This window comes from Juglans regia, chromosome 4, assembly GCF_001411555.2.
Source record: "Juglans regia cultivar Chandler chromosome 4, Walnut 2.0, whole genome shotgun sequence".
In the NCBI taxonomy this organism is placed as follows: domain Eukaryota; kingdom Viridiplantae; phylum Streptophyta; class Magnoliopsida; order Fagales; family Juglandaceae; genus Juglans; species Juglans regia.
In genome coordinates, this window is record NC_049904.1 from 21712379 (window position 1) to 21725636 (window position 13258).

Consider the following 13258-nt stretch of genomic DNA (forward strand, 5'->3'; position numbering starts at 1 on the left):
ATGCCACATTCCCTCCCATTTATGTCACATCTCCTCTTTTCCTCCTGGCACCCTGTGCTTTCTCAACCTTTTGTCCTCTCATTCCTTCTCTCTTTCTTCCCTCCTGATGAGATCGAGACTGGGATTAGAAAACTACTTTGGGTCTGGTATATTTTATCTCCTCCAATATGTGTTTTTTTTTCCTAAGAGGAACAATGTATTTGTTTATATATATATATATATATATTATATCTTAGTGTATTTAACTGTTTTCTTTTTCTTTATTAAAATCTTAATTTTGGATCGAAATATTAATTTCGACATTGAAGAGAGAAAATCATATTTTATTATTCATGATCTATTATTACTACCATGACATGGGTGAAAACGTTACACAACTTGAATGCTTGTAGTTTCCTTTTTGTATTGTAGTACAAACCAATATCCATCATATTCAAAAACTTCTTATTACTATACAACTCTAAAATGAGCAATGCCACATCCCTCAAGGCACCATATATTCATGAAGAGAGTGCAAAATCCAATAAGGAGACTTATACAAACTGCCAAAACAGGGATTAACGAGATTCTTGACTTCAACCCCTTGCTTCTCTCCTGCAATGTTGGGAGCATAGAAATGTTGGAATCATTCCCTTTTTTTTTTTTTTATTATCGTATCTAAACTCGTTATGACTTGTATAAACTCATACAACTTCTAATTTAATATTTTGTAGATATTATATTAAAATTTATGCCAAGCATTCGCAAGTATTTAAAAATATAAGAGAGAATCATGTTGTTAGCACGATGATACGATGGATATCATGATTTGAGTCAATATGAATATTATAAATCATTGTATTGATATGTATTTATAATAGGTATATTATTTATATTAATTCAAAGTTATTTTGCCGAAGTTTGTGGATAGAACTAAGATATTTTGTGTGTGTTCGCGTGCTATACATATTGAAAGATTTGCTAGTTTATTAACTTTTATATATAGTTTACAAATTATATTTCTAATTTAATTCATATAACCATGACATAATTAAGTAATTATTTATATGAATTCATGTATAAGATTTTTTCAATGAATCTTATTTGTCTAAAAAAATAATAATTAATCAAACAGTTCATGAACAAGTTTGAATAAGTGTGGTAGATAAATAATGTACCAATTGTAGATTAAACTGTAGATTGGTGATAAACTCTAGCTATAAAGAAACTTGATACTGAAATTACCTTCCTCCATGATCATGTAGATACTTTAATTTGATCTTGTTAAGTCTTACTAAAACATTTTTTATATCGATCCTCTGTTTAGGAAAATCTGCACAACAATGCAAAGCCAAACCCATAGTTGCTGATAAGCAGGTCTCCATAGCAACATAGTCATTTTCATTGCTCAGCAAATTGGCATCAATAACTTCAAGTATCGAAAGCGAAAATGATTCATTTACTAAACGCTTTAAGTTCATTTCGCCGGTAAACATATCAGCAATGGGCTTCTTTTTTGTGAAAGTTTCCATCAATAAGATTCCATAACTATACACATCACCTCTTGTAGAAACAATTCCTTCATATCCATACTCTACACATGTTAAAACATATCATTACACAAATGATAACCAAGAATGGCTTAATTCAAAATAAGGCCTAAGGCAAAATTTAAGTGAGTCATTTATAATTATAATACAATAAAATATAAATTATTATATAAAATATTTTCAAAATTTTCAATAAAATGAGATTATATTAAAACTCCTTAAATAAATGTTTTTGAATTTGTATTTAATACAACAACTTAAAATGAGACCTCAATTTAGCAAGATCTTAAAAAAGTTATTTAAAAATATAAATAATTCATTGTATTAAATACTAAATTTTGTATTATGGAGCCTTGCACAAAAAATATATAAATTATTTAAAATTTTATTTAATGAAATGGATTTTATTTTATTTAAAAAAATTTAAAGAAAAACACCTCATTTTTACTTTTGGAGCTCTTGCATAGGGTGGGGGCCTTAGGCAATGGCCTAAGTGGCCTTGCCATTGAGCCGGCCCTAATGATAATCCAAATAAATTAAGTGCAAAGGTCTATATATATGTTACCAAAGCAGAACATTTATGTATCTATTCAAGACTAGAATGATAAAAATAGTACTTGACATTACCTGGTGCCATATACCCAATTGTAGCCATGGTCATTGTTTGCGTGAGAGAAATTCCATCACTTAGGAGTTTGGCGATGCCAAAATCAGCAACATGTCCAACCTTATCTCCATCTAATAAGACAACGCTCGGCTTCAAATCACAATAAACAATAGGTGTTGAATAACCAAGATGAAGGTATTCAAGTGCCGCTGCCACATCAATCATTATATTAAGCCTCTGTAGCATATTCATGCAATGGGTGTTAGAATACAACCACATCTCTAGGTTCCCTTTAGGCATGTATTCCAAAACAAGTGCTTTGAAGTCAATGTTATTACAAACGCTAATGATTTTGACAAGATTTCGATGACGAATGTGTCGTAATATCTTGCATTCTATGTCAACACTTTTGAATGCACCTTCTAGTTCCAAGTTTAGAACTTTTATTGCAACGTATGTACCATCTAAGAGTGTCCCTTTATAAACTGAGCCTAAGCTCCCTTCTCCAAGTAAGTTGTTTGCATTGAACCCTTCTGTTGCTAGTAAAAGTTATTGGTGCGAAATTCTTCTCCATGTTGATAAAGGCATTAAGTCTTTGTTGTTGGAAAGTTTTGAATTCTTCTTCCCATGGAGTTTTCTTGAGACTAGTACAACGGATACTACAAGTATCGTTAACCCCAATGTGGGCAATACATATTTTAGTATATGCACTCCCATTGCCTTTTTTGGTCCAAGAGAAGCTTCTTTGCATGGAGGAACATTCAGTCTAATCACACCACAAAGTGCATCATTTGACATGAATGATTCAGCTGGGAAGTTAACAAATAGTCCTTTTGTTGGAATTTCTCCTCGTAGTTTATTGTAGGAGACATTTAGATATTTGAGGTACCGTAGAACTTCTAAGGACTTGGGTATCTCTCTAGATAAGTTGTTACCAACAAGATCTAATACCTCCAAGCTTACTAATCCACCAAAAGATATAGGAATGGAGCCCTCTAATTGATTGACTGCCAAAAAGAGATTGACTAGATTTATGAGCCCACCAATTGTTTCTGGGATATGACCGGATAGTTGATTTCTTGATAAATTCAATACTGTTAGGACCTTCATATTTCCAATATCTAATGAAAGAGACCCACTTAGGAAATTGGATGACAAGTCGACCACAAAGAGATATGTCAACCTCCACAAGCTCTAAGGAATCCTTGAAGTTAATTGGTTGAAGTTTAAGTTGAGAAATCTTAATGAAGTCATATTATTTATGCTTTCGGAAATATGTCTGGAAAGCTTGTTGCCAGCTAAATCTAAACTTCCCAATCTCCCTAAGTAATAGATATCAGACAGGATTGGACCTTTTAGTCTATTATCAAAAAGTCTCAAAAGTTCGAGCATGCTTAATCTTCCTATTGTAGTTGGAATAGGTCCAACCAAATCATTGCCGCCCAGGGACATATATGTCAATCTACTTAAATTGCCAATATCTATGGGAATATTGCCCTTAATATTACAACCAGTAAGATCAAGAAGTTCAATAAAGGTCGAGAGGTTTCCTATGGAATTAGGAAGGACTACATTTAGTGGATTCATACCCAAAATAAAAATTTTGAGATATGCGTTGTTCGAAAAGTACGAGAAAATACTCAATTCTAAAGATTCAATGGTCAAATTATTGAATCCGAGATTGAGCCGCTGGAGGAACCTTAAATTACCAAGTGTTTTTGGAATCAAGCCCGAGAATGAGTTACTTAACAAGTCGACAAAAATGAGCTGTGAAGAATTGGAAATAGAGGTTGGAATTGTTCCACTAAATTCATTTTTCCCAAGAAAAATTCCTCTGAGATTTGGAAGGAAGTGGCCCATACCTGATGGAAGAGTGTCTAAGAGGTGATTTCCAAATAGGCCGAAGTATTGTAATGTTGAGATATTGAATATATCCAGTGGAATTGTGCCAACAAAATTGTTAATTCCCAAATCGAAATTCTCCAGGTTATGCAAATTACCAATTTCACTTGGTATTGCACCTGCAGTCACAATAAATCTATTAAAAAAAGATTTTATAACAAATCAAACATACAACTAATAATTAGTTGTAAGAGAATAATCAAGACTTGGAATATATACCATGGAGAATAACCAACATTTATAATTGGTTGAGCCACCCTTGAGTTGATTGTAGTGGTACTGGATCGGAGCCACATGCACTCTAGTGGGTGCAGTTTTTATGTAGTCACAATTATTTTTTTTACTTGTCGCACTTACTAGAAGAATATTTTGAGAATCCTTGTTAATGTTCTAACCATTGAAATTTTTTGATCTTTTCATGAAAAAATCATTTAGTTTTATTTGCTTAAAATTAATTCCAATATCTCAAAAAAAAAAAAAAAATCCCAACTTCCATACACCAAATCGTTTTTGCTTCGCTAAAAAACTATCAACTTTTTTATTTTATCGAGATTGCATATATACAAATCCATGGTCATGATATCAACATATATAGTCGACCAAAACAAGACTAAAGTTACATTAATACATGATTAAAAGAATTTTCATAGGTACACTCGACATTGTTAACTTTTCTATTTTCATAGGTACACTCGACATTGGGATTTAACAATATTGGAGAATAATAATTCTAATTAAGTTTGCGAATCTATCAAAACTAGAAGTAGATTAAAACTATTAATGCTACTTATGGCTTATCCCAAATAACTTTTTAATGACAAATTCAGGGGAAAATTAAATATTCCACCATGCATATGTACTAAATCAATGGTGACACAGTGGCATCTTTATAATCAACTAATACATCAAGAAGACGTCACGTCACGTACCTTCGCAGTTGTTGTAGGGTAGACTTAAAAATGTGAGCTTGGTTAAGTTCCCTATTTCGGGTGATAGTTTTCCTTTGAAATTATTAGACCACAAGCTTAAATATTGCAGCTGTTTGCACTTGAACAAAGAGGGTGGGAGACTACCTGTGAAACATGCAATTACACTAATTTAGAAACAAATATTGGAATTTACTTACCGATCATAATTAACAGCATAACCTACCAATCAAGCTGACTAAATATATATATACCTTCGAAATGGTTATTGGCAAGGTATAACTGGATAAGCATGGTTAAGTTCCCTACTTCCGGTGGTAGTGTACCTGATCGTGTATTATTGCTGAGATCAATGTGTTGCAGTGAAGACATGTTGAAGAAAATGGAGGGCATTGGACCTGAAAACTTGTTTTCTGCGAGAGAAATTAGTTTCAAGGTTGACATCTTGAAGATAGAGGATGGTATGGAGCCCCAAAGCTGATTATCTTGAAGTACAATTTGTTGCAATGAAGATGTACTGTTAAATAGAGATGATGGGATTTCTCCACTGAATTCATTGTGTCTGAAATGCAAGAGTTCCAAGCGATAAAGATGAGACAATTCGTTTGGCAGTGAGCCATGAAAATTATTGTTCGAGATGCTTAGGTTGACAAGAAATGAAAGGTTTCCTATGTGCGGAGGAATGGTTCCTACAAGACCATTGTTAGAAAGGTTCAAGGCTGTAACCCGATGATGTCTGGAACCACAGGTGACACCGACCCAATTGCAAACTGAAGTACTGGAGGACCAATTTGTTGTCAGAATATGGTAAGGGTCATAAGAAATATGAGCTTTCAAGGCAAGAAGAGCAAATTGATCTGTGGTAATGTTGAGAATTTTAGCATCAGTACTTAAACTAGACATGAGAAGCAGTGCCAGAAAACGGAGGATGAGGAAACAAGTAGTTTGGTCGGCCATGAGTAGTCTATGTGGAATGAGGTACTGGGATTTGTGTTGCACTCAAAGGAAGAATGAGATCACTGATGTTTAAAGAAATTGCAGGTAGCATTCGGAACAATAAGGTGGGGACGACGCTCTGTCATATTTAGTTGTCATATTCTTTCCACTGAGAGAATTTTAAAAGAATATTACAATGCATGGATTTAAAGTTTATTTGTTTATCAGCTTTTATCATTTTCTTCACGTACACGGTGGACACAAATAAGGAATTAGCGTAAAATATTTGTCCTTAAATTCAAATTATAAGAACTTGAAATAATCTTTTTCCAACCGTTTTCACATTGTTTTGTCTATAGTTTGCCTGAAAAATTGATTTACTTTTCCCCTATACATAATTATCGCCGTTTTCACCTTGAGTAGGCCCCCGAAAGAAAAAAAAAAATATTATGACCCTAAAAAATAAACTAAAGAAAAATATTGGCTAGCATAAAAGATGAAAAGTTTTTGTCTAAAATAAAATCAATCTTAAACGGTAAAATTTGGTAAAAAAAACCAGTAAATATAGAAGTTTTATTAAAAAATATCTTACTCAAAATGTACAAAATTTTCAGACAATAGTGAAATTGGAATAGAAGTAGCAAAATGATGATATATTACTCTTGAATATTTTATAAAATATTATGTTTATTTTCATATTGATGACCTTATTTGTTTTCATAATGAAGTATTAAAAGAAGTATATATAAAGGGATAATACTCTATTGATAGAAAAATTAGATTCTCTTTCAAATTGTTATAGAACTTATAGATATTATTAATCAAAACAATATTAATAATTGTTTTACATTTAAATATTATTATCATTTTTAAATTAAATCGTCATATACTTAATGATCGCCTTAGGCCACAAAATATATTGAGCCGTCCTTGCCCCTGAATATATACTATTTTAATGAAATGGACGTGATCAGAAAGATCAAAGTACTGATATAGGAAAATTTAAAGCTTTATCCACACCGACTCCACTGATGAATTAATGTTATAGGATTAATTCTTACTTTCTTTTTGCTTTGTTTACTCTGACAACGCAACAGATAAAAGGAAATGTTTAATGCTAAAAGGAAGAAAACAAGATTCGAATTGCAGAATATCGTCCCACTACATGTTGAACTGAGATTACCTTTGGAGGTGTATCAATATTTAATTAATTTCAGAGTACCAAAAGGGGGTGTGAGTCATCTGACCAAGATAGGTCTTTTAACGCATGAATAATGACCAGTATAGAGTGCACAAATACCCGCACTTCTTTTGAAAGAAGTGATCAATAAATATGAAATTTATATGAAAAAATTAATTTTTTAATAATAAATTTTACTCTTTTTAAAAAGAAGTAGACAGCAATTGCACAATCCATGACTGTACTGAAAAGTTATTTCGGCAAAGCCAAAAGAGCAACAAGCACATTTAGAAGCAAGAAATAAACTGCCACACTGTTGAATTCTGTCGTCTATAGGGATACCAATATTATTGTCCCACAATTTCTAGATAAATATAGAAATTTAAGTAGGAAAACATGGTTCCAAATAAAAGAGTGAAAATGACAGGGAATGAAATGAGTATTAATGAATGAAAATGAAATCAATGAGAGCATTAGTAGTGGACTCAATAAAATTTGGCCAAAATTTGGTTTAAGAATTCACTTTTATAAATTTAGCTAGCCACTTTTCCACAACCCCAAATAACAAACTCTCCAAATCTATCACTATTCTATTAAAATATTAATTTTGACATTTTCATTTATTTTAATTCTAATTGTAATTTGAATATTTATTCGTTATTAAAAAAAAATACATATTAATTTTCTAACGTTTATATTATTCCTAACGGATAGAATTTTTTAACGATCTTTTTTTTTTTTACAACAATCATATTCTTTCAACTATGGGAGACGTCGACGACTGCTGTTCCTTCATCTTTCTCAACTCTTGGCATAAAGCACATCAACTGAAGCTGTTGTTCTTTCGTCTTTCTCTTCTTGCGCGGGAGTAAGATGAATTTTTCTTTATCTTTTCTTCTTGTGTGGGAGGAACAACATGCAGTGGGAAGAAAATTGTTTATGGTGAAAATAATATTTAGCTAACCCAAGGACTGTCCAGATTTGGCCAGTGAATAAATTTTGGACTAAAATTATTGTTCATTTATTGAGTCTATTATAGTGGATTTTTGTGCAACCTAGCTAAGCTAGGTTGAGTCCACTACTAGTGCTCTGAAATAAAATGAGTAAAATCTAGCTATCTTGTTTGGATATTTTAGAGAAATGAGTGGAAAGTAAATACTCTTGGTAAGGATTATTTTGTAACATTATTATTAATATACTCAGCAAAAAGCATCATCATTAATGTGCCTCTCCTAAAATTTCTTTTCTAAAACAACAATGCTACAGGTACACGCCAAGCGTACCTTTTGCGTAACCGGCTATTTACGTGGCATTATTAAAAAAAAAAAAAAAATTGAATCAGACAAATGAAATGCCATCACGAGCGGCAAAACTAGATCTAAACGAAAAGAAGAAGAAAAACAGCGACGCAGTGCATTGTGAATCGATTGTCTACTTGCCGTCGTCGAACCCATCCCAGAAGAAACTGTTAGTCCATCCCAGAAGAAACTGGGTCGTTGTGCCTTGTAAACCTTCATCTGCGTCGGTGGTCGATTTCTGTGTTTGAGAGAGTGCCGTCGTGGGTAGACTAAGGTTTGATTTTATTTTCCTCTGTTTTATGCTTCTATTTTTTTACAACAATAAAGCTACTTGCACAAAGGGTAGACTGAGAGGTTTGATTGTATTTTCCACTCTTTGATTCTTGGGCGAGGTTGGTGGTGGAAGATTTTCAATTGTTTATTATATGCTGCAAATTGATTAATCTGGGTATTATTAATCGCCCTTTCGTTCATGTGAACATGTAAACCGAGTAGCCAGATAGTTTCAGTGATGTGGTGACACCTGCACTCTTTGCTGTCTGGGTTTAATAACAGTTTGAATATTTTCTACTGAAACCAAAGTTGCTATGAGTATTCATTTGCAGCATGTGTTTAGGAGCTAGCTTTGATGCTCTTCAAGCTTTACATGTCAAGTGATATTGTTTTAATGAGCACCATTCAGGACCTGCTTGTTTCACTAATATGACAATTAATTTCACTACTTGTTTCTATTTCCGAGCTAATATTGCAAATGTTATAAACCTGGATGGACTAGTTGTATGGCCAGTTTTAATTCCTCTTGTGGAATCATGCAGTTCAATCAACGGGTTCAACATGGAAAAAGGGGAAGAACACCCATCGATGCTAATACCATGTAACTCAAATCTCCCAATCGCGGTATGTTATATTTATATTTGTAGGACTATGTTGAGTTGATATTTATTTCCAAAATACATAAATAACTTGTATACATTTGCACATTTTAAATCTAAAATCAGTAGCCTGCATAAAAGATTAAAATTTGTTTAGAATTTCTCTTAACTGTCATTGAAAAGTGGGTTCAGATCCTATTAAAATCCAACATTTGCACATTTTAAATCTAAAATCAGTAGTAACGTAGATGAAACAATTGGACATTTTGCACATTTTGAAACAGAAGTAACGTAGATGAAACAATTGGAGCCTCTGGGATTTAGCAAAAAAAAAAAAAAATGGAGCCACTGGGTAGCTACCAAAGAATTTTTCTGATGTTTTCTTAATAATAAGAATTTTTCTAATGTAAACTAACAAGTTGCTGCACCTAGCAGACCAACTTCACCACTTTCATATGGGCTAAGGCAGGCCCTTGCTGAAAATTATTTTATTTTCCCTTTTCTCATTTCTTGTAAAGAAGTAAGCTACCATTCTAGTATTAGCAAAACTAAGTATTTATATTACTGATATTATCACAAAGTAATAAAAAGTCGTATGCTTAAAGATCAAGGAATAGGGAACAGCAAGTCACTAGAGGAAAACCTTAACAAAACGGAAAAACTCAGTACATTTCATACTTCATGTGTATCAAAGCATGCATATTGTTCAGATATTTGAGAATGCAATAAGAGTTTTTCTGCTTGGAAGCCAATGTGGAAGACATCCTCCACACCTCATATGACATGTTTTAATTTGCAACAGAAGTTTAACATTTATGGGGATAGCAAATCAAATCTTGCCATATCAAGTTGCTGCACCTAGCAGACCAACTTCACCACTTAGATATGGGCTAAGGCAGGCCCTTGCTGAAAATTATTTTATTTTCCCTTTTCTCCTTTCTTGTAGAGAAGTAAGCTACCATTCTAGTATTAGCAAAACTAAGTATTTATATTACTGATATTATTCACAAAGTAATATCAAGTCGTATGCTTAAAGATCAAGGAATAGGGAACAGCAAGTCACTAGTGGAAAACCTTAACAAAACGGCAAAAATCAGTACATTTCTTACTTCATGTGTATCAAAGCATGCATATTGTTCAGATATTTGAGAACAGGAAAACCTCAACGACTCCTCTTATTGATTTAGTTATTGATTTTTCGCTCTTTTTGCAGAATGTTAGTTACCCGACTCCTCTTATGACTACAAGCTCCGCTACAAGCAGAAGAGTTGAAAACATAGGGGATGTAGTTGAGGATGGCATTGCCGGGACATCTCAGTTAGAGGATGTAGTTGATGGTGATACGATTGAGGAGCCACAGTCGGGGATGGAATTTAATTCTTTTGAAGAGTTAATGAATTATTATAAGCAGTATGCTAAGAAATGTGGGTTTGGGGTGATGACAAGAAGGACTGAGAAGGGAGATGATGAGACTGTTCGATATGTCACCCTTGGTTGTGCCCGTGGTGGGAAGGCCCGGAATAGGACGTTGAATGTCGCTAGACCACGTCCGACAGGAAAAACAGAATGTAAGGCAAAGATTAATGCCTTAAAAGTTGATGGAAAGTTCCGATTAACAACAATTCATAATATCCATAATCACGGCCTGAGTCCAAAGAAATCTCGCTTCTTTCGATGTAATAGAGAAGTGAGTGACTCCGTAAAAAGAGTCTTAGATATCAACGATGAAGCTGGCATCCGAATGAATAAGAGTTTTGGATCTCTCGTCGTTGGCGCTGGTGGATTTGAGAACCTTCCATTTTTGGAAAAAGATTGTCGGAATTATATCGACAAGGCAAGACATCTACGACTTGGGAAAGGTGGTGCTGGAGCACTTCAAGAGTATTTTTGTAGGATGCAGTGCAAAAATCCCGGTTTCTTTGCACTGATGGATTTGGATGATGAAGGGAGGTTAAAAAATGTCTTCTGGGCAGACCCCCGTAGTAGAGAAGCCTACCAATACTTTGGTGATGTGGTCACATTCGACACTACATACCTGACGAATAGATATGGGATGCCATTCGCACCGTTTGTTGGTGTAAACCACCATGGGCAATCAATTCTGTTGGGAGCAGGATTGATTTCTAGTGAGGATACGGAAACTTTTGTATGGTTATTCCAGACCTGGTTGAAGTGTATGGGTGGTATAACTCCGAAAGCTATTATCACCGATCAGGACAGAGCGATGAAAAATGCAATTGTTGTTGTCTTTCCAGAAAGTCGACATCGACTTTGTTTGTGGCATATACTGAAAAAAGTTCCTGAAAAGCTTTCCTCCTATGCTTCCTACAAAAGTGGGATGAAAAATGCATTGTTAAAATGTGTTTATGACTCCCAAAGTGTTGAAGACTTTGAGAAATCTTGGGATCAGTTAATTACCACTTACAATTTACATGAGAATGTCTGGCTGAAAAGTTTATACACTGAGCGTGAGCATTGGGTGCCAGTCTTCTTGAAAGACTGTTTTTGGGCTGGAATGAGTACGACGCAGCGCAGCGAAAGCATGAATGCTTTTTTCGACGGTTATGTTCATGCCAAGACAAACTTAAAAGAGTTTGTCGACCAGTTTGATAGTGCATTGAAAAAAAAAATTGAGAATGAAAATAGCGCGGACTTCCACTCATTTAGCGTTACCATTCCATGCATATCTAGATCTCCAATCGAAAAAAAATTCCAAGAGTTGTACACAAATGCCAAATTTAGGGAAGTTCAGCTGCAACTTACCGGCATTATCGATCTGGATCCAGAGTTACTTAAAATGGATGGTGCAGTAAAGACCTATCTGGTAGAGGATGAAGTTCGTGTGGAGGAGTTTACTAAGTTGGTTAAGTATTTTGTGGACTTTAGGGAAGAAGATGTAGATGCAAAGTGCTCTTGTGGTTTATTTCAGATGAGGGGTATATTATGCAAGCACATCTTGGCCGTATTTAAATGTAACGGGATAAAATCCCTACCAGAGAAGTACATTTTAGATCGATGGAGGAAGGACATCAAAAGAAGATACACATTAATCCATAGCAGTTATGACGCAGGCGATCAGCGGCCAGATGCTAGCAGATATTCAAGTCTATTGAAAATCTGTTATAAAATGATTACTCATGCAGCTGGTTCAAAAAAACATACTGAGGATGCCACACAAAAGTTATATGCTATGATTGACTTATATAGTGAGAATGAAGAACCCCCATCGTTGACCCTCACTGGTTCCAATGTTGATTGCACGACAAATGAGACAACCACAGTGGGTAGTTCAAAGCAAGTACTCAGTCCAGTAGTTGTTAGAGGGAAAGGTAGACCCCCATCTCTCAGAAGAGCATCCAGGATGGAGAAAGAAATGCGGAAAGTTAAAGGAAAGACGAAAAAAATACCAATAAACCGGAAACGTAAACAGGTGCACTTTATTCAATTTTAAATATACATGTTTATGCGGGTTATTTTATTAATGCAAAAACTAACAAATGGCCAATTGCACTGGTGGAATTTATTTGGCCCATCAGAGATAGATATATCCAATGTTGGTTACTTGCAACTATATTATTTTTTTATATTAATATTTGAGTTCTTATATTTATGTATTGATTTTTGTTATTTATGACCAGCATGTTCAAGACAGATTAGTTAATGTAATTGGTGGATCCCAGCTGAGAGAAACAGTGGGTGGGAGTCAAGAAAGTGTAATATTTCTTGACTTTTTAGATTCAATTAGTAACATCGAAATGACATTAATATTTACATATTAATCCTTACAGATGCAATTTGATTTGGATGGATCACAACCGATGTCGATTGGGTTGGATGGATCACAATCGGTGCAAATTGGACTCCATGGATCACAACTGATTCAACCATGGTTGGGTGGACAAAAGAACACATAAACATAATATTTGGATATATAGTTTATGTGGTTGGGTATTTAAACATTTTTGTTGAAATTAAATTGGATATGGGGCTGTTGAGCCATGTAATCAC

At 34.1% G+C, this 13258-nt stretch overlaps 1 protein-coding gene across 1 annotated transcript; it reads right to left on the bottom strand.

Annotated features, from left to right (window-relative positions):
* Positions 1–1220: 1220 nt before the first annotated feature.
* LOC118348200 (probable leucine-rich repeat receptor-like protein kinase At5g63930) lies at positions 1221–5921 on the bottom strand. The gene is made up of 6 exons (XM_035689228.1): positions 5219–5921; positions 4968–5111; positions 3999–4157; positions 2857–3143; positions 2157–2373; positions 1221–1573 (listed from the first exon to the last, which is right to left on the bottom strand). Exons 1-6 carry the CDS (start codon positions 5919–5921, stop codon positions 1221–1223), a joined length of 1863 nt encoding a protein of 620 aa, XP_035545121.1.
* Positions 5922–13258: the final 7337 nt, after the last annotated feature.